This window comes from Xyrauchen texanus, chromosome 14, assembly GCF_025860055.1.
Source record: "Xyrauchen texanus isolate HMW12.3.18 chromosome 14, RBS_HiC_50CHRs, whole genome shotgun sequence".
Lineage (NCBI taxonomy): Eukaryota > Metazoa > Chordata > Actinopteri > Cypriniformes > Catostomidae > Xyrauchen > Xyrauchen texanus.
In genome coordinates this window covers 19,924,388-19,948,782 of record NC_068289.1, presented here as the reverse complement: position 1 = coordinate 19,948,782, position 24,395 = coordinate 19,924,388, and the positions used below count along the sequence as shown (strand labels likewise).

Below are 24,395 nucleotides of genomic sequence, written 5' to 3'. Positions count from 1 at the left end.
CACTGCTAATTGTGGCTCCTTTTTGATAAATATAGCTTGATTTTCCTCATTTGTAAGTGGTTTTGGATAAAAGTCTATGCTGAGTGAATAAATGTTAATGTAATTCTGCTGGACAGTGCATTTGTGTACTGAAGGGGATGAATGTATATATTTCTACTTTATACTATCAATTCTAGTTTACATTGAAATTACATATTTTTCATAAATGAGCTGTATATTTTCAACAGTAACCCACCATGTCCCTCATTCAACATTTGGTGTCAAACAATAAATAGACTATCAGTAGTCTATAAATTTGGCATATCAAAATGTATCATTGCTGACTAGGAAGTCTTGTGAGTCTACTAGAGTTTGTGTGTTTGTACACTGGTGTGCTTTTACTATTCTCATTCTTGAGAATTTGATAAACTATGTTTAATTTCTGAACTCTTTTAAGACATTTTTATCAGTGTCATGTGGTCAAGATTAGAGGACCATCTTTCAAAATATCACAGTTGCATTGAAGTTGTCAAGAATGTAACTAACTGTCAACAACAGACATACAAAGTGAAAATTAGATAAGTATTTCAATTTAGTATCCAATGTGTCCAAAAGGAAAACAATCAAATGTGTTGATTTTTTGAAGATTTGAAGATTGTTAAACTTTCTGATACACAACATGATGACAGGATGGACTTTATTAGCATAAAGTATATGGAAATACATTTTTACTACATCTATGTATGTATGAAGCAGTATTATTTAATCACTTCAAAGACAGCAATTCAAAGTTTAAAATCTATATAAAAAAAATCCCTATTTTGCTAAGTGAAATCAAGCTAATTTATATCTAGATGTGAACTAACAAAACTATTGCACGTCCAAATGCTTTTCATCTGGGAATGGGGGGCAAAGGTGGTGCTCCTCTGTCTCTCACACCTGAAAAACAAACAAATATAAATTAACTGTCAAATGGATGATTCTGACTTAAAATAAAATGTTGCATAAATGTAAAATATGCAAATAGGTTAAGTTTTAAGCAACTACTCTAAATGTAGAAAAGAAAACATCAAATACACAATACTCTATTACTGTGCCAAGCAAGGACGGATTAAAAACTGAGAGGCCCATGGGCAGTACACCAAGGAGGTGTAATAATTACACAAGTTAAAATAATCACACATGGAAAGTGAACCTGCCCCATCAGAATTATGCATTTTCCATTTATTAAGAATTGGCCTAATATGTTGTAGGCAGTGACAGAGATTAAATTTGTTAATCTTTAATGTGATTTTATAATTTGAAGTTCTATGTATTGTGCTATTTAGGCTAATAGCTCACTGTGCACTTTATTCCCTGCAACCTGAGATTGTGTTTGACACATCCATGGCAATAAACGTTTTTTATTCCCGAGTCCAGACTCCCGACAAATAATATAATAACCGTCCTCTCGTGAACTCTCGTGGTTAACCAAATATTACAAAAGGTTACCGTGCACATATTTAGGGTATTAAGGCACCTTTCTCTTTATCATTAAACATTAAATGCATGCAGGACTTCAACGTTTTAAAATTCTCTATACTGTTGCACGAATTCTGTCGCTTATATGAATTTAAATCATCAGCTTTGTACACAGCCAGGATAATGTCACGGTCCTTTCACTTTTGTCAATCTGGTTTTTTGTCTGATGGGTCCATGGCATCATTGTTCCATGTCTGTCTTGTGTATCGTTTTCTGTCTTTGTGTGAGCACACGGTTTCAGTTCTATTCCCTGCCATGCGCTCTTCGGTCTTTCTTTTTTCATGTCGGAGCGCGGTGTCTGGGTCCTGACTTCCTGTCTGGTTCGGCTTCGGTCTGTTACGGGATCCGGACACTCATGCTCCATGTCTGTCTGTTATTGACAAGGGTGCGCCTCACATCACGCTCACGTTGCGTTGCACGCCCGGGTCGCAAGCTGTCTTCATGTTGTCCTGAGGTTCGGTCAATTCGGTCTAAGGTGTCAGGTGTGTGTGTGGCCGAACTCTCACACAGGTGTCCTGTCTTGTTTTTGTCACCTGTTGCATGCAATGTGTGGCGTTTGCCTCGCGATATACGCTCAGGTTTCATTTAGTTTCAGAATGCGTGGCATCGATTTGTTTGCCGCTGTTACGCATTTTCTCATCTTGTTTGTCGGTTGGCATGGGCATATATTTCCTCATTGTCTTGGCAATGTGCGCTCATGCCATTCAGGTGTTTTGTTGTCTTGTGAGAACACGTGGCTTTGTTTTGTTTCTGAATCGCCGCGTGTCTCTCTGTCTTATGTCATCCCCGACTCCTTGTTTGCTTATTATTAGTTCATTTACCTCCCCTGTCCCCTCTTAACCTGTTTGATTTCTCTCCTTATTTTTGTCTCCTCGTGTTTGCTGTCCAGTGCCAGTTCGTCTTGTTTCCAGTCAAGTTTTCCAGTTGGTCCCATGTGTTCGTTTGTTTATTCCACTCACTCACTCACTCACTCACTCACTCAGTCAGTCAGTCAGTCAGTCAGTCCGGTGGGTCCTGTTCTCCGCTGACTTCTGCTCTAGCCCTTTATTACATTTTTCCGCTATGGTAGTTTTGTTTTGTTTTTGCCCTTTTTTGTGTTAATATATCCTTTGATTTTTAAACTCTGCACTTGGGTCCTGAGCCTCATTCTCAATCCTGACGGGTAAACTGCTGCTTATCTTTGAGTTTGGAGGCGTTTTGTAAATCAGACTCTGTTCTCTGTAGTCCTTCAAATAAACGCGCTGCACCTGTGAGATGCAGATTCCCTGTGTGTGCACTCGAGTGCCTGTGCTCGCGCTGCTGTCGTCCAACACGCATTCGGCCGAACAAATGGTATTTCACATAAGGCTGCCATTTATGTGGATAGGTATCTCCAAATAAATAAATAATTGATTTAGAGCTTGGGGTCCTTTGGCTTTAAAAAGCTCCAATGTGATGGCCCAATCGGCCAAGTGGTTAATCCGTCCCTGGTGCCAAGTATAAGCAAGATACTAGAATCACAACATGCAATGAACAATAAGTTTCAAAACAACTGTCATCTATGATGAGGGTGTTACAATAAGTAGAAAAAATAAGACAAAGAATTATAACATATTACAGTGCTGTATAAAATACTGGAGTGCTCACCTTTGCCCCCTGACTTGCTTGGGTAAGTCTTCTGAAAGGAGACATATGGCTCTGGTGGAGGCAATTCAGACAGAGGATGGAATGAAAATCTCATCCCCCATTCATCTGTTGGGAAAGAATACAAGAGAACATAAAGAGTAGGGTCAAATAAAGTCAATCAATTGATAATAACATTATAAATTGCTCTAAACGTTTTTATTTGTTTTTATTTTATTTTATTAGAATGGCTGTGTTTGTCTAATGCCAATAGCTCCTATGTACCATTGGCTCCACACTGCCTTCTGATCACACACTGTCAGAATGACTAGCCCTGGAGGACACATGCTTCTGAAACTCTTTTCGAAATAGTATCCTAACATACTATTCTTACTGTCATTGCAATTTAAGTAAGTAATCTATACATTATACAAATGTCTGTATGATTGGAAATGGCTGGAAACCATGTTTACTCAAAGCCAATCAGACACTACACAACTTGCAGTTGGTTGCCTGAGCGCACTTAACAATTTATTGTGATTTTGTTTTCAGTCATTATGGTGTGCAACTGCACGACTAAAGCCCTGTTTACACCATGAATTACGTTTTGTTTGATCCGATCACAAATAGACCCGAAAGACTCTTTTGACTACTTGTGTTCAGATTTCGAGGGGGGATTCTCTGATTTCATGATGGCATACATCAATCATTACTTTAGTGTATTACTGCATGGTAATTAAGCTCAAAAAGTAAAAGAAGAAAAAAAGTGCTATAAACTGGCACAAAGTTTATCTTAATTATACTTTTATTTTATCTAAGCATAAACATACTAAAGAAGATCTATGAAGTTCTTGTGCATGTATGTGTATTCGCTTTTTTTAATTATCCGATCTGCTGTTAATTTTGCAAGTAACCGGCAACGGTATCTGTGAGTGAATGACGGGAAGACAGAGATGTGATTAAACTGTTAAGCACAGCTGACATTAAACAAACTCATGTAATGCAGTGTTGATGTAGTTAATGAAAACAAAAACTAACTACAATTATTTTTGTTAACTAAAGTAAAAATAAAAACTGAAATGATTGAAGAAAACTGAACCTAAACTAAAATACTTTTTCATAACTCCAAAACTAACTAAAATCAAATGAAAATGATCTTGAAATAATTTGAGTTTGAGTTTTTGATGTACTAGGGTGAATATGGGCAATGTGGGATACTTTGGAAATTTTACATTTCTTGACACTTTGAATTATGATCCAAATGCCACATAACCTAAGATTATACCTTTACAGAAAGCTTAGGATGTCTTCTACCTTTGTCAAAAGCAAAAATGAAGAAATATTCAATTCTGGAATGTAGAACCTTGAAGAACCGCTATTGACCAAATCCCAGATTTTTTTAAGCAGTACTGGTAAAGTGGGACAAAGGACAAATTATTATTTAGAAAATATCTATAAAGTATTTGGAATTAATTTTTATATTTTATTTTACACTTTTACATCATAATATTAAGTTAACTTGTACTGTTTTATAACCTTAACAAGATTTACATCAAATTTCTGTAATTTTCTTAACCATTGCTTTTTCCACCAATGTCATGAAATGAGCTCTGCTACACATCCCAAAGTAAAATCATCAATTTAAAACATCAAAAAGATAAAGGGATTGTTGACAAGTCTCATCTCTTATTCACCCTCATGCCATCCCAGATGTGCATCACTTTCTTTCTTCTGCTTAACATTTTTTTTGTTAAGAATATCTCAGCTCTGTAGGTCTGTATAATACAAGTCAACAGGGTACAAAACTTTGAAGAACCAAAAACACATAAAGGCAGCATGAAGGTAATCCATACATTGTTTAATCGATTTCTTCAGAAGTGATCTAATCTGTTTTGATTTGTTGGTGACAACAGACCAACATCTAACTCCTTTTTCACTGTACATATTGCAGTTGTAGTCTACAGCAACCATCATGATTTCAAGCTTGATTACACTTACTCTGCAGAGCATTAGATGGTGCTGGGATATATAATCAAGCTTAAAATCACGATTGCCTAGGAGACTGCTGATGTCAAGATTTACTATTAAAAAGGACTATTTCTCACCCACACCGATCATATCTCTTCTAAAGACATGGATGTAACCACTGAAGTCTTAAGGATTAATTGATAAATTTGTATGTGCTTTTTGGAGCTTCAAAGTTCTGGTCACCATACACTTGATTGGTATGGACCAACAGAGCTGTGATATTCTTCCAAAAATCTTCATATTGAGTTCAGCAAAAGCAAGAAAGTCATACACATCTGTGATGGCATGAAGGTGAGTAAATTATGAGAGAATTATCATTTTTTGTGAACTAACCATTTACTCCCCAAAGATTAGTTTAGTAATGATTTTTAATATAATGTTTAAGAAGCGTGTCTTCATGTTCATAACAGAGAAAATCAGTAGCAGCGGAACCACTGCAGCAATGCTACCCAGCATCTCATTACCTCCTTTAAGTAAACCAGGGTTACTTAGTAACCAAGACATTCCCTATCAAGAATGTAAATTCGATGCTGCATCAGAAGCAGATGCTGTGGGAGCCATATACCATCACACCATAGTGCTGATGAGCAAAGCCTAATAGCCATTACAGGATAGCCAAAAGCAATGCTGCAGCCACACCTTCATTTTGAAAATAAGAAGGGAAGTGGGAACAATAAATCAATGGCTCAATCTCAAGACAGAGACATTAGCCATGCTGGGTGGTGGATCAGAGTCACAATGCTTATTCCCAGTTAGTGGGAATGATGGGAGCAGAGCGATCATCTGGCCAATAACTTTGGCACAATATCACTAGCAAACAGTGTAGTGAAAAATCACTAGCCAACAGGGTAGTGAACTATTGTGCAAGCGCTCTCATTCAACCCAGTGGGAATTGCGAGACCATAGCTTTTAATCTAACCCAGTATTTAACCAATTATTTGTTTAATGATCAACCATCTTCCTCCATGAATTCGCTGGCGGAGAGGGGAAATACATGCAGGTTATAAACCTGGTGAAGTTGTTAGGGGAATCCCATCCTAAAGCTGGAGGTATGTCTTCTAGAGAAATGCTCTTTGACCAAGCCCCGGAGGAGGCCATACTCCTGGTCAGATGAGCTTTCATGCCAATAGAACATTGTATGCCTTGCGAGTCATATGCGATTTCAATAGCATCCATGACCCGGTGGGATATTCTTTGCTTGTAGATGGCCAAACCATTTGTGTGGCCTACAAAGCAACATAGAGTTGTTCTCATGCATAATGCCCTCACTGGACAGAGCAGGTGTAATCTCTCTGTCTGAGTCAAAGGGAGGAGGAAAGAATGCCTGTAGGGTAACAACCTTAGCCCTAAAAGTCAGCCCATTTACCTTGGGCTTTGGGCTTGGGAAATTCCATGGCCGAAGAAGGTGTGGGCAGACGTTGAGCATGTGTCAAACCAGCAAAACACTAATTGCCAAGCAGTCCCTTTTTAATGAGAGTGATGATAAAAAGAATCTTGCCACTAAAATGATATCCTTGTCCATTGTGAATACTCAGTGTAGATGTGTACAAAGCACCTGATAGCGGGTGACACAGAGGTCACCCGCTATCAGGTGGTGGTGGCTCAGCGCAACGAGTCGGCTCAGCTGGATTTCCACAAACTTTTGTGAACATGTTTGTGCCTCATGCACTCTGTCTGTCATGCTGGGGGCATGGCAGATTTCTGGCATACTGAACATTAGAGACTGTAAATAGTGTTCTTGTTCCCAGAATACAACAACAGGGAAAGTGATAGTTTTGTCCAGGGAATGCATAAGAAATTGCTCCACAGGGTCTATCCAGCATATATGCCTAGCAATGAGGGTTTAAGTTTGTGTTGTGACATGGCAGTTCTCTGGCATGACATCAACACAGTAAAAACAGGCATCTAAATGACCTGTGTCATGCCACGAACACGTTCTCGGCCAGAAGTAGGGAAACCGGGAGGGCTGCCTTGACGACACTTAAAATCTATGCGCTGCCACACAGCCATCTTATGGCATGGAGTCAACAACAGTAAAAATAGGGCTAACCATCCTTTGTAACTGTGGAGATCAAAATGACAGGGAAAGCGAGACATTCATTTCTGACGATTTTAGCCAGGGGTGTCATTCCACTGAAACTAGACCTAACAGTGTGCCAATTCATGGCATGGTGCTTTTCATAAGCACCGCAAAGGCAGTTGCACCAGACTAGAATTCTCATTGAATTGGGAGAACATCAAGACAAAATTTTGGAAACCGAGTCAAGTTTCATTCATTGGAAGGAAACTTACTGACTGGGCTACAATACACTCTTTATCCAGTTGACCCTGTTATCCGGACTCAAGTGAGAACTTCAAGCAACTCAATATCGAGACCACTTTGTCCCATTTCCCACCCTCTGGGATTAAAACGGTAAGCGTATCACCTGAGTGCATTCATGTTTTACTAATGAGAGCCCAGCAAGCATCCCCTTAATCTCTGCTGAACGTGATTGTATCATGCGCACAAATTGTGAGGTACATAGCGTCATGTTTAGCTAAAGTCTCTTCATATGGAGAAAAAGGAGGCATGCAAGGTTTGAGCTGTTGAAAAATCCTCCTAAAATCTCCACACTATGCAACCCATCCTCTCACGTTTCACTCATTCGGTCCCTCGAGAGACGTAGAGGAGCGTTAGTGTTACAGTCTTCAGACCTAGGGGGTATCTGAGCGGGCAGCAAGTGAAACACAAACTAGGAACACTGTATATCTATTAATGTTACTGTGGGAAACACGAGGAGACAGAAAAACTTTATGTTTTCCTTAGTTGCCTCCAGTTTATTACTGAGGCTGCGAACTGGGAGAAGCGTGAGTCTCATGCATGTCTCCACAGAAGCGCCAAAGGGCCATATACTGGTTTGCCGGTGAAATACCACTATGTATTGAACTCAATTAGATAATGGCAATAATTTCAATAATGGCATTTTCTTGACCCATAACATTAGCGACAGGAGAAAGAATTCACACAATCAAATTTAGCTGCTTCTAGAGGTACGGACGATCAAACCGGTGTGATTAGGACTACAATAGGCTGGGCTCAGAGGCATATGATCAAACCGGTGTGATCTGCATTCATACTGTTGTATACGAGCATAGAGGGACTAAATTGGTTTTCATAATGAATCAGCTGCCCAAATAGTCTTTTCAACATCACAATATCTTTATTTTTTTATGTAACAAATATTCATATAATCACAGAATAAAAGTTTAAACCTGTTGCCAATGGAACCGACTGTTTTGATGCAGCGATGCGGTGCTGTTTTCTGATGTAAAATAAAAGATTGTATAAACTTGAAGTCCACTTGAGGCATCTCTCATTTTGTCATCACTCGTCAAACATTTAACACTTTCAGTGCAGCAAAGTGGAAGGGCAAGGATTTTTGAACCCTCTATGCTTGACAAGCACAAAATCTCATGCTGCATTGCAATGTAAATGGCATGCTGGTGCACACAGTAAGCAATCGCGTTCACGATCACATCTTATCTTTCATAATCAATCATTATAAACTATTTTATAATGATCACATTATATTTTTGATAATATATAATCTATCTTCCAGTGCATCTGCTGTGAAGTGTTAGGTGACTTTTTATTATTATTATAACAACACACATCAAAGAACTTACACTGGGGGATTAGTCAGTACAGAAAAACTAATGTGCGAAAGGGTTAAGAAAATAGAAACACACTAAAAAAAAAAAAAAAAAAAAAGAAAAGATTTAGACTTTAGAAACACACACACACACTCACACACACACACACACACACACACACACACACACACACACACACACATACATACACACATACACACACACACACACACATATATATATATATATATATATATATATATATATATATATACACAGTATATACAGTATATATATATTAGAGCTGTCGAAGTTAATGTGTTAATACATGCGCTTAAGTAAAAATGCTTTAAGTTTTCTTTAATGCAAGTAACATGTTTACCAATTTTCATTACACACACACACACATACACAAATAAAAATGTACCTGTGACAGACGGAGGAGGGTAGCCATTGTTTATGTCAGGTGGAGGTGGGGGAGGGAAGCTGGCTGGTCCGGGCCGGTCAGGGGGTGGAGGGGGTCTGCCTGATCCACCTGGCCGATTAGGAGGTACAGGGGATGACATTCCAGCTCTGTTTCCTCCTCCAGTGGGTGGAGGTGGAAGAGGACCTGGAGAGGAGATCCAGTTATATGAAGAGGAATCCATGGGATTATAAACCACAAAATAACAAATATCTCATTCTTCACCCTCATAATAATCAACTAAATGGTCTGTGTGCACGTACTTTAAAACTAATTATTAATTTATCTTTCATTCTGCAGTATATTGTCATGTCTCCATCACATGTCTTAATATACTGGATACAATATTAACCTCACAAATACTATAGCTGGAAATAATTTTAGCGTTTTATCACACTGTCACAATTAAAAGAATAGTTTACCCAAAAATGATAATTCTCTCATCATTTACTCATCTTCACATGAGAACTGACACGTATACAAGCTTCTCTAAAGAACCTTCATTGGAGAGCTTTTTCGTGCATATGGAATGCATTTGTACTTTGTTTCCCACGCAAAGTGGTTGTATCGCTCAAGAAGACATTAAATCACTTGTGTTGTATGGTTTACTTTTATGCTGCTTTTATGTCTTTTTTTGTGTTCCGCAGACCAAAAAAAGTCATACAAGCTTGAGGGTGAGTAAATGATGAGATTTTGGGGTAAACCATTCCTTTAACTAAAATTAGGGGTACAATTGAAATTATTTCACACAAAAAAAATGGCACACGGTGCAAAGCAGAGGAACCCCTTCAGCCGTGAATATATTCACAATACGGCAAAGCCTGGAATGCCTTTTGGTTACCTCATGATAAATGTTAATATGTTTTTTTTTTAACAAAATCTTTAAATGCCATCCTTAAGCTAGAAGATATAGTCCCTGACAATAAACTGTTATAGAACCTATGCAATAAAAAAAATATTATAATAATAGGTGACGCACAGTGATATAGTAGCTTGAGTGTTAATACATTTGTGAATTTTTTTAAATAAAGCATGGCTATTGACCAGCATCCATTGCTGGAACTATCATTTATTTTTTTCTTTCTCTATAATCTTTTAAAATAAAATGTGTTTTCTTTGGAATACTGTTTTATTTAGTAATCAATATATAGGTTGCTCCGATGTTCTCAATATCTCTTTCCATCATGTTTGTCTTTTTTAATACTCCTACTAATAAAATCCAGCAGTTCCTTAATGACATCATCCTCCAGGAAGTAGCATCATTTTTGTTGGAAGAACACACATCAGTAAATATTAGAAATGGATTTTATTAATTCTGTTAATAATTAATTGGTTTGTCTCATTCTAAAACATTCAGTCCAGTTTGATAAAATTACAGAAATCGGCTTTATAATAAAAATTTTGATAAATGATGGATACAATAAACTTCAAGTTGAAACTCTCACCCTCACTTATGATGAGATAACTTTATCTCTTTATTCCTATCCTGTTAGGTTCCATCCTGTTACTTTCTTTTGAAATTCAACATGATCACACGGGAAGTTGGAATGTTGCTTCCGAATGTTCTTGTATGGTGACACCGAACCCCATTATGCCTAATTACTTGCATCACCTCCCTTCAGAAAATTTTGCATTAGTTCAAATGTGTTCACCATCTCTTGTGGAGCAACTGGAAGTGTGTTTGCTTTAGCAGCGTGACAGACCTTAATTTTCATGCCACATTCAAGTTATTGAGTTAGCATAATCAATGATGAGTGCAATTCAGAGGTTACATTTTCCAACTAACATTACATTTTAACTCCACTGATGGTTAGGATTAGTGTTGAGTGTTTACAACTAAAAACAACTCACTTTACAACTTTCTTTTGGTGCCCTTCTGTGGACACTTTACCCGGGGACTGGAGCTCACATGTCCCTGGAGCTCACATGTTATGTTCAACAACACTTCCCGCTTCGGAAACTAGGGGCTGTGCTTAATTTCGGTAAGCACAGACTGAGTTTAGATCAAAAAAGTTCAACCTACTGTTTCTGAATTTCTATGAGATCAGTCTGTGGCATTGAGTAAATAATGAAATGTCACAAAATAAATTATAACTTTGAGCCAAAATAATTTACTTTTTTCTTATTTTTCGGAGTTGACTTTATATATCTCAGGGTGTAAATAAGATGGCTAAGAAGAAGAAGGAAAAAATAAGCTTTTGTTTTGTTCCTAATCATGTCAATTGAAACTGAGAAAGATTTTGTGTAAATACAACAAAGCAATCAAAAGTTATAGTATTACAAAAATAATGTTATTATCTCCAAACAAATAAAACATAATATTAGTACATAAGAACTAATTACACATGCAAACACAACAATGACTAAAGGGTTGAATAGCATGCAGACATGATTTTGTAATGAGATTTCACAGAATGCATCTTTTACTCATTGGGACAGGAATTGACTGGAAGCAGGTCCCTGTTAGTACCTTCTGGTAGATGCTGGAACTGCAGAACCCGAATATAAATATATTATATAAAATATATAGTATGGATGTATTCTACTCTTTAAGGGCTTTCCAATAACATATGATACATGGCTATTTGATGAGTTTCATGCTTTCAGTGTTGGGGAGTAACGGAATACATGTAATGGGATTACGAATTTAAAATACAAAATATAAGTAACTTTACTCCACTATAGTTACAATTTAAATAATTGGTTATTAAAATACAGTTACATTCAAAAAGTATTTTGATCACTGAAGAGATTACTTTGCATTTTATTGTCATTTGTTTCATTTAATATTTAGTTCTTTCAGATGGTAAACATTTATACATATATATGGTGCGATCCAAAGTGCATTTGAACAGCGGTGAAACACTTTCTTATGATGTGTTACATTTTGATTGATCTTGTTTTAGAAACAACACTGCATACGATATTTGGATTTTTCAGAGAATGGATTTTTAACATGTGTATTTTGTCTTACTGTACTGGCTTTTACTTACTGAGTTTTATAGTCAAAACAATTAAAAAAATCGACCAGTACTGAAGAAGTAATCCAAAGTATTTCGAATACATTAATGACCTTGAGTATTTCAACAGAATATGTTTCAAATTACATTTTACAGCATGTATTCTGTAATCTGCAGTGGAATACATTTCAAAAGTTCAAAAAGCTTGTGAACTAGTGAAGGGGTGGTAGCCAGCATTTTTACCACTGAGCTACCCAGGCCTGGATACCTGGAGAGACCTATCCATTAGTATTCCCATTCATTTTAATGGAATCTGCTCAGCTACCACAGGTTCCTTGGAAGTATGGAAAGTGGACGTTGGTATCTTTGCTCTTTCACACTCAGTTCTGGTTTCATGTTTCACATGATTGATCGCTCACCAATGGGAAGAGACAAGGAAAAATAAATGTCTGTTTCACTCTTTGTCCTAAATGTCCTTAAAAATAATCTGCCACCAGAAGAAGATGTACTTTAATTTAATGAAATAATTTCGATTGTAATGTGTTTCGGAAAAACACGGGTACTTTTAATGTAGAAACATGCTTTTTGCCATCACAGGTTTTAGATCCAGCAACTACCAGCAGGGGCTAGGAGGGACCTGTTAACTAGCTAATTCCTGACCCCATTTCCATTGAGGTGATATCCCTAAATTTGCATTAAAAATCTTGGGTGAAACCTAGCTACTCTCCCTCCACATACCTGACCGTATGGATGGACTCCTTCCTGATGGTAGCGGCCTCTCATTGGGCGGTGGAGGCAATGGACTGGAGCGTCCAGGTGGTGGTGGAGGTGGAAGGCTGTTTCTTGGAGAGGCTCTCGCGTTTGGCTCCTCTCGTGTGGGTGGGGGAATCGGTGGAAGCCCCCCTCGTCCTGGAGGTAAAGATGGAGGTGGATTACCCATAGGCCTCTGTGGCAAGGATGTTAATGGTTTACTCTCTGTTAATGGTGGTGGTGGAGGTAGAGATCCATTTCGAGAAAACGACGTTCTCCGTCCTTCAGTGAATGGTGGAGGGGGAGGGAAGTCATCCGATGACCTGTTGGGGATTGTTGGTAATGGTGGCCTGGCACTGGCGGGCATTGGGGGTGGAGGCAAGGAAGACTGGAAGTCCCTCGAGGTGGGAGGAAGACTTGGACGTCTGCCTGGCTGGGTAGGGGGTTGTTTGGCAGGTGAGGAACTTGATGGGTGACCTCCTCCAGGTAGAGGTGGTGGGCCACTAGGAGAGCTGTGCTGGGAAGAGCGCGCTGTGGGAGGTATGGGTGGGGGTCCAGCCCTGACAGATGAAGGTCGTCCAGGTGGTGGGACTGGAGGTCTGCTTCCCGCTGAGTTAATGGGTGCTGGGAATCTCCCGCCTGTGGAAGGCATCGGTGGTTTTACTGTTTAAGTGAAAAAACAAAACAAAAAAAAACAATGAATATGAAGGAGGATTATATTTTTAGGAAAGCAACCTTCCAACTGTTGAGTGAATCTCACGAGGAAACGTTTTGGTCATATTTCACCCTAAAATCAAAACGGAAAAATGTGAAATTAATTTGTGCAAAAGACCTATACATGTTTTTTTTTTATGTGTGACATTAAGGGCATGACAAATAAAGCAATATTCCATGTTCAATACATGTTAAGCTCAATTGACAAGATTTGTGGCATAATGTTGATTGATTACCACAAAAATTTGTTTTGACCTTTCTTTAAAAAAAGGAAAAATCAATGTTATAGTGAGACACTTACAATGGAAGTGAATGGGGCCAATTTTCTGAGGGTGTAAAATCATATATGTGAAGCTTATAATTTTATTAAAGCACTTTCATTCTTCTATTAAAACTTAAGCCGTAAAGTTTTACGGTTGCTATAGGCAACTTGTTTGCTATTACATTATGATGTAATAGCAAAAAAGTTGTAAAATTGGATATAACAATTGTTTTGTGGCCACAATTGTTTTCATTTGAGCTTAGCTTATATTGAACACGGAATATTCCTTTAATTGTCATGATTTTAATGTCACACTGAAGAAAGCTTCTACTGGTACTTGAACCAGACGTGTTCTTGACAAGCTTCATGAGAGGTATTTGTTCTGAACACCAAGATTGTAATATGTTGAATATGGTATAAACACTATGCTTAATGTTTTTGGGGATATGTAATATTAAACCATCTTAAAATTAAATGATTACCATTGCTGTCTTTGCTTCCTGGTGATCTTAGCCTGGGCATTCCACCCTGAAACAGCCCACCCAATCCAGCTGGAGCTCCACCTCCTCCTCCTCCTCCTCCTATTCCACCTCCTCCTCCACCACCTCCTTTGGGCTCTGTGTAAATAAAAACATAATCATAACACATCAATTAGTTCTTTATAATGTTTTGGGCTTTGAAACATTATTTTCAAGTTTGGCATAGTTTTACATGTTTGGTTCCAAAGTTTGAAAGTGTTTTTAAAAAAAAAATACTTAATACAAAACAATGTTAACTCACTGTCCAGCACCGGGGAACTTCGATCATTGGTCGATGCTTTCTTCAATCGAGTGCCTTTGCTAATATCTGATAGTAAATTATTTCTCCCCTGCTGCTGAGATCTGCTCAGATTCGGTTTCTCTGTGTTTGCCTGGTGGAAAAAGAGACTCTGTCAACAACACATTGCTGTCAATTCAAAATAACTGTTTAATCAGTAACTGAAACTGAATGACAAGAACTTCTAATTATGATATACACTACATAATTTCTCTGGACAAGGTGCCATTTGTGTACCCATGACATGATACTAAACTTAATGATATTATTAGATAGATTAAACACTGTTTAGTGTGTAATGCAATTTGCATGTCCTTATTGATGATCATTACATTTTAATGGGTTACAGTACATAAACTAAAAACAACTAATCCTACTAAAATATTTTACTCAAGTAACCCTGGTTCTCTGATAACAGGAGTGAGGTATATCACTTTGGGAATTCGCCTCTGGCATATTCAACACTGGAAGCAATGAATGACACCACGTCTGACAGCTGACAGACCAATCACAGCAGCAATAAGGGAGCCCCACCTCCCTATATAAGACACGGCCACAGGCCTGTTCTTCATTCTTCATATTTCTTGTGGTGAGATACCTCACTCCTGTTATCAGAGATCCAAGCTTACGTGAGTAACCTAAAGTTCTCTTTCTAACATTCGTTCGGTATCTCACTATGGCAGGGGTGTCCAAAGTCCAGCCCATGGGCCACCTGCAGCCCTCTGACTGCTCCAGTGTGGCCCACAAGAGACATTTGAAACAAAACAGAATTAGGTCCGCTATGGAGAAATGATCTGAAATTCATATTCTGGGCACTGGATGTCGCTATCATGCGCAGCCCCTATTCACAGAGCATCGTCTCTGCTTGTGCATTCTGTGTCATCATCAGCTTCATACACTGGCAAGAGTTCAACAGGAGTTTGGAATACTCCTTATTTCCAAGGATGAAGCGTTGTGATGGGTCACACCCAGCACTCAGTAGCAGATCTATATGTGCTTGGCAGTGCCACTGAATAGATGTCAAAAATATACAAATGTGAATAAATGAGTATAGTATTTTGTATAAGATGCATCACTGTTCCATTATAAATGTTCTTTGTGAGTGAAATACCCTATCCTTTATTTACGTTTAGGGCCTACACAAGCATACCATAGAGCGCAAATTATTTTGATTATGACTTAATAATATTAAGCATACAATATAAAGATTATGCATAGTGGCAATCTAGTAGCTTCTAGCCAGTTTTAAATTATTACAGCAATGCAGCTCACGGCACCTTATTTTTTTCTGCATTTGGCCCCCGACCGAAACATTTTGGACACTCCTGCACTATGGGATACAGCCAACTCCCATATTGCAGATATACTGTTCGAAGTCCATCAACTGACTTGTAGTGTCCAATGTACAACCACATAATCAATTAGCAAAAAATGGATGGGGGGGGGGGGTCTTTACACATCGGCATATTGACTACCCACACCAAGGACTGAATGAGCCAATGACAGCTCTGTAACATCTAGTCTGTAAAATATGACAAATTGTGAGGCAAATTTGCAGCAGCACAAATGTCCGGGACTGAAATGCCCTTAAACAGCACCCATGAGTAGCCAGGCCTCTGGTAAGAATGAGCTCTCAAGCCATCTGAAGATCACAACCCAAGGATATTATAACTTAATATAATGGCTTCCACTACTCAATGAGACAGGCGCTGTTGTGATATGGGTCTGCCTTTATGAGAATCAGTCCAAGAAACAAAAAGCTGATTACTCTTCCTCAATGCCTTAGTTCTCTCCACATACAAACGTAGAGTAAGAACTGAACACAGACAATTAAAATGTTCATCCGCTGATGAGGAAAATGGTGGCGGGTGAAAAGCCAGCATGTCCACCGGCTTAGAACTGAGCGCAGAGTCACTCATCTTTAGCACAAAAGTTGGATTAGGTTTAAGAGACGCTCTCGACAAATCCATCACAAAGCGCATACAAGAGTGATGTACTGACAAAGCACGGAGTTCACTAACTCACTTCACGGTTGTCAGAGCCAGTAACAAATCTGCATTTAGCGAAAGGAGCTTCAATTCCATACTTTACCAACTGGCTCAAAAGGAGGCTGAGAAAGCATGCTCAGAACCACAGACAGATCATATGATGGAACTAGCGGTTTTGACACCATGTTCAAATGCCGGTGTTGGCCAATTGTACTTTGACAGGCCGATATGGCACCGAGATAAACCTTGATGGTAGAAAAGGCCCTGCCTTCATCCAAAAGTTCCTGAAGAACACACAAAATGTCTGCCATGAACATAAAAATGGAAGGAACGATGTGTCTGTGTGCACACCACTGCTCAAACACACTCCATTTCTGATCGTACGTGGAGCGCATTGAGGCAACCCTCACGCTCTGAATCGTTTCAATCACCCTTGGGGGTAAACCTGTAACACTCATATTTAGCCTCTCATGGGCCAATCCCAAAGAGCTACTCAGTATGATACTGTAATATTGAGACAGCAAGTCCCTGCACAGTGGGAGGGGCCAAGGCTGGCCGTACAAGAGTTGTATTTTTTCTGCCAGCCACAGTTTCCCCGACCAGAACGGGGCAATCAGTATGACTGATTGACCGTATTCTCAAACTCTTCTTAGAGTTGGAATGATTAAACACAGTGGGGAAAATGAAGGCAAGCAGGGATTCTCTAATGACGGAGAGCGGGCATCCCCTCTGACCTTACTGTCACCCTGCAATTTAAATGGCAGCGAGGACACAAGTGCTGCGCTACTATCCAGTGCTGAAACTCTCTCATTCGCAATAGTCCCAATGGAATGACTGATGCCGTCAAGGCCATCAGACCCAATAGGCGTAGACACAGTCTGAATGAGACTTTTTTCCCTCTCTGAAAAAGAGACAAACAGCTATGAATCGATCTGATGCGTTCCTCTGACAGAAATGCTCAATACAGATCAGAGATGCAAATATATTATTTAATCTGAGATGCAAATATATTATTTCCTAGATTTTCTAGGTTAGCAGACACTCCAAGACCCGTTAATCACAGCAGCATTAGTGCTGCTTCCACACACTTGCCGAACACTCTCTGTGCAAATGACAGTCCGAAAGGCACTGTCAAATATTACTAGGCTACTCCCTGATAAGCAAACCTTAAAGCAATTTCTGTGTGATGGGTAAAAGCCAATGTGAAAATATGCATCTTTCCAATCGACTGACGTAATCAGTCTCTAGGACGAACAAATTGAGAGAGTGTTTTGTACCTTCTGAGGTGATAGTTGAGGTTCCACAAATCCAGGATGGGACGGAGTCCTCCCCCTCTCTTGGGGATGACAAAATACCTGAAGTAATAACCCTGATGGCTGTCCTCCGCTGGCATCGCCCTTATAGCTCTTTTGCTCAACAAACTGGCTATTCCTTCCTCCAAAATCTGAGCTGATACTCCCTTTACTGTTGACATTAAAACCTTGTTGAAGAGTGGTGGTTTTGCAGAGAATTGCAGGCGATAACCCCGTTCTATTGTAGATAAAACCCAGAGGTGGACTGCGTATGCATGCCAACTTTCTACGTAAGCAGAGAGTGGCCCGCTGTAGCTCTTGCTCACCGATGGAGCTGCAGCACCATCTAGTGGTGGATTTGGGGTCCACCCTGGGGGGTGGCCTGGTCTGGGTCATGAATCTCGATTGCCCACCTCTATGGGTTGGGAACTCAGAATGTGACTGCTGTGAAGCTCGAGCAGTGACTTTTTGGGGAAGGCAAGTTTCAAACGCCTCCCCATCTTTCTACCTTGATTCGCACTGTTGCTACATTTTAGAAACTGCAACCCCGAAAAGGGCTTTCGGTTCTACCGGGGCATCCAGGAAGTCTGTCATCTCGCTCTCAGACAAACCCAGCCAAAGAGTCTGATCGCCCATAAGGGTGAGAACCATGCTGCAGCCGCAGCTCTGGAAGGCTCCTCTTGACGTGCGCAGGTTGAGATCCGTAATGATGCAGATCTCCTCCCACAATGCACCCCAGCATCAGTTTGCTGCCCCATCTCCTCCATCAGCTTGGCCTGATACACTGTAAGGAGCGAGGTGGGATTAAGAACCCTTACGGCTACAGCTGAAGATCAGTGGATCTTCTGATAAATGGAGGCTGATAATCTCTCCATCCGTCCTGGCACTGAAGGGGGAGCAGATGAATAAGCCACCTGACGATCAGGGTGGAGGTGATTTGCCACCGACGCCTTGACCGGAAGGGGGCTGGACATCCCTAGTTAATCCATCCCGTGTACATCCAGCCAAGAGAAAACTTTAACAGGCACTCTGTGATAAAACGGCTTGTCCCAAATATTTTGCATCTCCACGACGCACGCTTGGACAGCAGGAATCAATTATTTTACCAGGTTAGCATGAGACAGCAGCCATTTACCGTAATACAGGTCTCTCTCTGCACCCTGGCCCACCTGCTGTAGACGACCAGCTGATGGAGAGTTTGGCTGCCGTCTGTCCACACATTTCAACCAGGTCCAGCTCTCCATGGAGAGGAGCGGGGAGAATAGTATCATCCTCATCCTTCATGCCATTGTCCTCCAAAAGGTGATCATCATGGTAATCCTGTTCCTCTTCTTCCCTGAAACCGTCAAAGGGGCAGATTCAAAGAGGGGAGGCAGATTGGTGGAAACTTCATCCATTAAATGGGTGGAGAAAAAAAGGGATCCCCATTATTTGATGCCGCTACCCACACTCTCCTTTCCAAAACTCGCCATACGAATCGGGAATTGTGCGGGCAACACTCTGGATTAGCAAGCCCAGCCTGCACATGTCTGACCCCTAGACAGGTGATGCAGCCAGGTGGGAATCCTTGGGCGAGATCATAGATCCAGGGACGGGAGGGATCCTTTCACTTTGCTCTGCACCTCAGTGAGATCGCTGTTGCCGTTACAGAAACCTGAGCTCAAGAACACAGAGCCAGTTCACCACAAAGTGGTACTCGATTCTGCTAATCCAGCCGATCTGCCAGAACACCACGACGTGTAGGAAAGGGTAGGAGCTATAACTGCATTTAACTCTACTGAAAACTAAGTAAACCTGTCTTGATGTGCAGGTTTATGCCCAAAGAAACAATATCGACACAACAGAAAAGTATATTCACTTCGACAGTGAATATATTTGCAAAAGAAAAAAGCCACGCTCTGAACGGCTCTTCTAACGAACCGTTTAACGACCATACCTTGTGAGTCCTGCTGAGGAAAGCTTCCAATAATCTTCACGGGGAAGAGAATGAGAATGAAGGAGAGACATGTGGTGGTGTCTTATATAGGGAGGTGGGGCTCCCTTATCACTGCTGTGATTGGTCTGTCAGCTGACAGACGTTGTGTCATTGCTTCCAGTGACAGATACGCCTGAGGCAAATTCCCATAGCGAGATACCGAACGAATGTTAGAAAGAGAACTTGCTTTTATTGAAATAGAAATTAGGTAAGTTTGATAATTTCATTATAATTACATTTATTATGGGACAAATTACATATTTTGCCAAAAAATGGAGGGTGTTTTTGTGAGGTCCATAAAACTAATGGTCATGTGTGTTGTACCACTGCAAAGGTTGGAGGAGGGCCAGGAGGGGGTGGTGGAGGAGGTCCAGACATCTTTTCCTTTCTGTCGTTTTATCCTTCACTTTGTGCCTAAATGAGTCCACAGAAATATAGGCACTTATTAACAACAATTTAACAACAACCAACCAGGGCTGCATTTCCCAAAAGCATTGCAAGCTTAAGTTGATCGTAGAGATACTTTTGGGAAACACAGCCCAGATCTTTAAGCAGATGAAATCAAAGTGCCACATTAGTTCATCTTCAAAAGACAAAAAAATTGACTCAAATAATTTTTATTTCAGTTTCCTTTTATTTGTAAATTAACACCAAGCAATGTCATAATAACCACAACCAGAACACCTAAGAAACACACTAGCAACCTCCTACAATACGTCTGCAACCACCTAACAATGCCCAAGGAACCACACAGAACACCCTTGCAACCACCTAGCAATGCCATATCAACCACAACCAGAACACCTTAGCAACACACTAGCAACCACCCAGAATACCTCCGCAATCACCTACAGTAATAATACCTTAGCAAGCACTCAGAAGACCCTTGCAGCTACCTAACAATGTCATAGCAACCATACAGAACACCCTTGCAACCATCTAGCAATACCATACCAACAGGGTTGGGGAGTAATGAAATACATGTAACGGGAATACGTATTTAAAATACAAAACATAGGTAACTGTATTCCACTACAGTTACAATTTAAAATCATTGGTATTTAGAATACAGTTACATTCAAAATGTATTTAGATTACTGAACAGATTACTTTGAATTGTATTGTAATTTATTTCATTTAATATTTAGTCCTTTCAGATGGAAAGCATTTATACATATAATTGATGCGATACAAAGATACTGCATTTGAACAGCGGTGAAACACTTTCTTATGATGTGTTACCTTCATACAAGCAGACAGAAAAGTAAGTCTGAAGAAAGTTTGAAGCACAAGAAATAGAAATAAAGCTTTACGCTTAGCTAAAATGCTATTTTTTGCCATTTTACATGCACGTTACCAGACGCGATCATATTTTTTTATCAAGAAAATTCACGTTAGATCATAATTTCTTTTTTTCTAGTAATACCTTTGATATTAGGGCAAAAATATTATTCTTGATAATAACTTTTGTATTGTTTTCCTGTAAAAATATAAAAAAAATCCTTAAAACAAGATCAATTTGATTACTCTTGTTTTAGAAACAACACTGCATAAGAGTTTTTATAGTCAAAACAAATGAAAAAATATACCAGTGCTGAAGAAGTAATCCAAAGTATTTATAATACATTACTGACCTTGAGTAATCTAATGGAATAAATTACAAATTAAATGTTACAGCATGTATTCTGTAATCTGAAGTGGAATACATTTCAAAAGTAACCCTCCCAACCCTGCATACCAACCACAACCAGAACACCTTAGCAACCACCCAGAATACCCTTGCAACTGCATGGCAACACCCTAGCAAACACCCTAGCACCCACAACCAGAATGCTTTAGCAATACCCTAGCAATCACCCAGAATACCTCTGCCACCACCTAGAGTAGCAATGCCCTAACAATCACCCAGATCATCCTTGAAATCACCTAACAACCCACAAGCAAAGCCCTAGCAACCACAACCACCCAGATCACCCTTGCAACAGCCTAGCAATTCCATTGCAATCATAACCAGAACACCTTAGCAACACTCCAGCAACCACCCAGAATACCTCTGCAACCACCTAGCAATGCCTGAGCAACCACCCAGAACAACCTTGCAACTGCATGGCACAGAACACCCTTGCAGCCACCTTACAATGCCATAGCACCCACACAGAATATTCTTGAATCACCTAGCAACCCCTTAGCAAAGTCTTAGCAACCACACAGAACACCATTGTAACTGCCTAGCAATTCCCTAGCAACCACAACCAGAACACCTTAGCAACAACCTAACAACCATCCTGAACACCAAAAGTGTTTAAGATTATAATCCCATCTTTCATTAATTGCACAAACATATGGTTTCATCCCAAACTCACACTATTGATGAGCCAGTGTTGTTCCGTCGAGCTTCTCAAAAAAACAGAGCAATGTTTTGATCCACAGAGCCACAGTGTTTACACTATTCAGAAGAATCAACCTACATATGACTTAGTTATATGTGTTTTCTATTTGCATATTACGCTGGTATAGGAGAAAGTGTTTTAACATTGAAAAAATTAAACACATCACATAATGGTGTTTAACCTAAAACACTTTCTATATATTTGTGTAATTTGTGACCCTAATGTAACATTTTTTACAATTTAACCTGCTTTATGAATAAATCCTGGTTGTAAATTGTTGAAAGATCTTATCTGTTTCTCAAGTGTTCACACTGAGGCTGTTGACTCCATGACAATAAAAACAATAATGACAGCTTTTACATGCAGAGGACATCTCACAATCCACAGATAAACATGCTATATGTGTCCCTCTTCTGATGGTAAAAACACAGTTCTGTCACTTAGTTTGGGCCACAGGCCCACTGTGGTGGTTGAAATGACCTTAAAACAGTCCATGAACAAGAACAAACACAAGCATCCAGTGACTGTAAAGTCCATGGCACTAGTAACATACTGCAGTTTTTCAACTACATAATTTCCAAGAACACTTAACACATTTCAAAGAACAAAATGTAAATTTTTCAGTGAAAGCTTTTACGTTATATTTAACATCATGCTGTCACGTTTTAACTTCGTGTTCTGTAAGATCAAGTGTACTATATTCACTTCATTTGTTGGGATTTTTAGTTTTATTTAAAATATTTACATTCATATATGATTATGTCTACTGTTTTGCAAAATGTGCTCTTCAAGTAATGTAATCTGTAATCTAACTGAAATCTGATCATATGGATTTCAAATGTGAGTACACTTCTTTTTTCATTGAAAAGATTAATTTGTTATCAGATTACACCCAACACTGCTAAAGACCCAAATGTTCTGCATTGGACATTCTGTTTGTATGAGGCGAAATGCACAAAAAAGCAGCACTAAAACACATAAGACATAAGCAGTTTATTTCTGCCTTGTTTAGAAGCTGTGTGAAAACCAAGAGAGAGTGAGTTACATTTCCTGTATTGAGTTTCCTCTGTGGTTGAGCACTGTTAGAAACTCTGTACCTTAAAAAAGAAACACCATCTTTCAATCCAACAAGGATGCTCACTAGCTTTCACCAGCACACTCACTCCTCCATCACTAGCTTTACTCCATCATTTATATGATTATGGAATGACTCACCTGTGTCTGAGCATTTGGTGCCACCAGTTCCAAAGTTCTGCAAAACGTTTCACAGCACTTCCTATCTCTGACTCCGCAGACCAATCAGAGTTTCTAAGCGTGCTGTGAGCAACTTTTCACGCAACTGAACGAGTTGCAGATCACAGCATGCAAAGGATTGTGACCACATGCATTTCCTCGCACAACGTCTGTGTAATATTGTGAGTGGCCAGATGAACGGCAACTACTGAGAATATTAACAGAAACAGGAACTAAATTAGTCTTTTGGAGAGTATAGATGTGACAATGGTCTCTGCTGACTGCTGACATGCAGCATGTACGTAAAGGAATATTCTGAGTTCAATACAAGTTAAGCTTAATCGACAGTATTTGTGGCATCATTTTGGTTACCACAAACATGAATTTGACTTGTCCCTTATTTTCTTAAAAAAAAAAAAAAACAAAGCTGCTTGGGTTACAGTGAAGCACTTACAATGGAAGTGAAAGGAGCCAGTCCATAAACATTAAAATACTGTTTCAAAAGTTTAGCCACACTATGTAAACAATATGTGTGATAACATGATTTCAGTTTGATAAAATTGCTTTCAAATCTTTTCTGTGTAAAGTTAGTCAATTTTACAACTTTGATCCCATGAAGACAAAATGCCGTAAACCTTAAAAAAACAGTAAAAAATGACAAATTAAACAGCTTTGCAGCTCAAATAATACACAAGTTTTAACTAAATGCAAGTTCTTTAATAACATTTTAAGCTTCACATTTCTGCCATTAAACCCTCAAATGTTTGGCCCATTCAAGTCTATTATAAG

General features: G+C 39.3%; 1 protein-coding gene across 1 annotated transcript; it reads right to left on the bottom strand.

Annotated features, from left to right (window-relative positions):
• Nucleotides 1-669: 669 nt before the first annotated feature.
• Nucleotides 670-23,760, bottom strand: wipf1a (WAS/WASL interacting protein family, member 1a). The gene is made up of 8 exons (XM_052142345.1): nt 23,589-23,760; nt 20,308-20,397; nt 14,693-14,822; nt 14,395-14,529; nt 12,925-13,599; nt 9,191-9,373; nt 3,127-3,231; nt 670-918 (listed from the first exon to the last, which is right to left on the bottom strand). Exons 2-8 carry the CDS (start codon nt 20,359-20,361, stop codon nt 872-874), a joined length of 1,329 nt encoding a protein of 442 aa, XP_051998305.1. The 5' UTR covers nt 20,362-20,397; nt 23,589-23,760; the 3' UTR covers nt 670-871.
• Nucleotides 23,761-24,395: the final 635 nt, after the last annotated feature.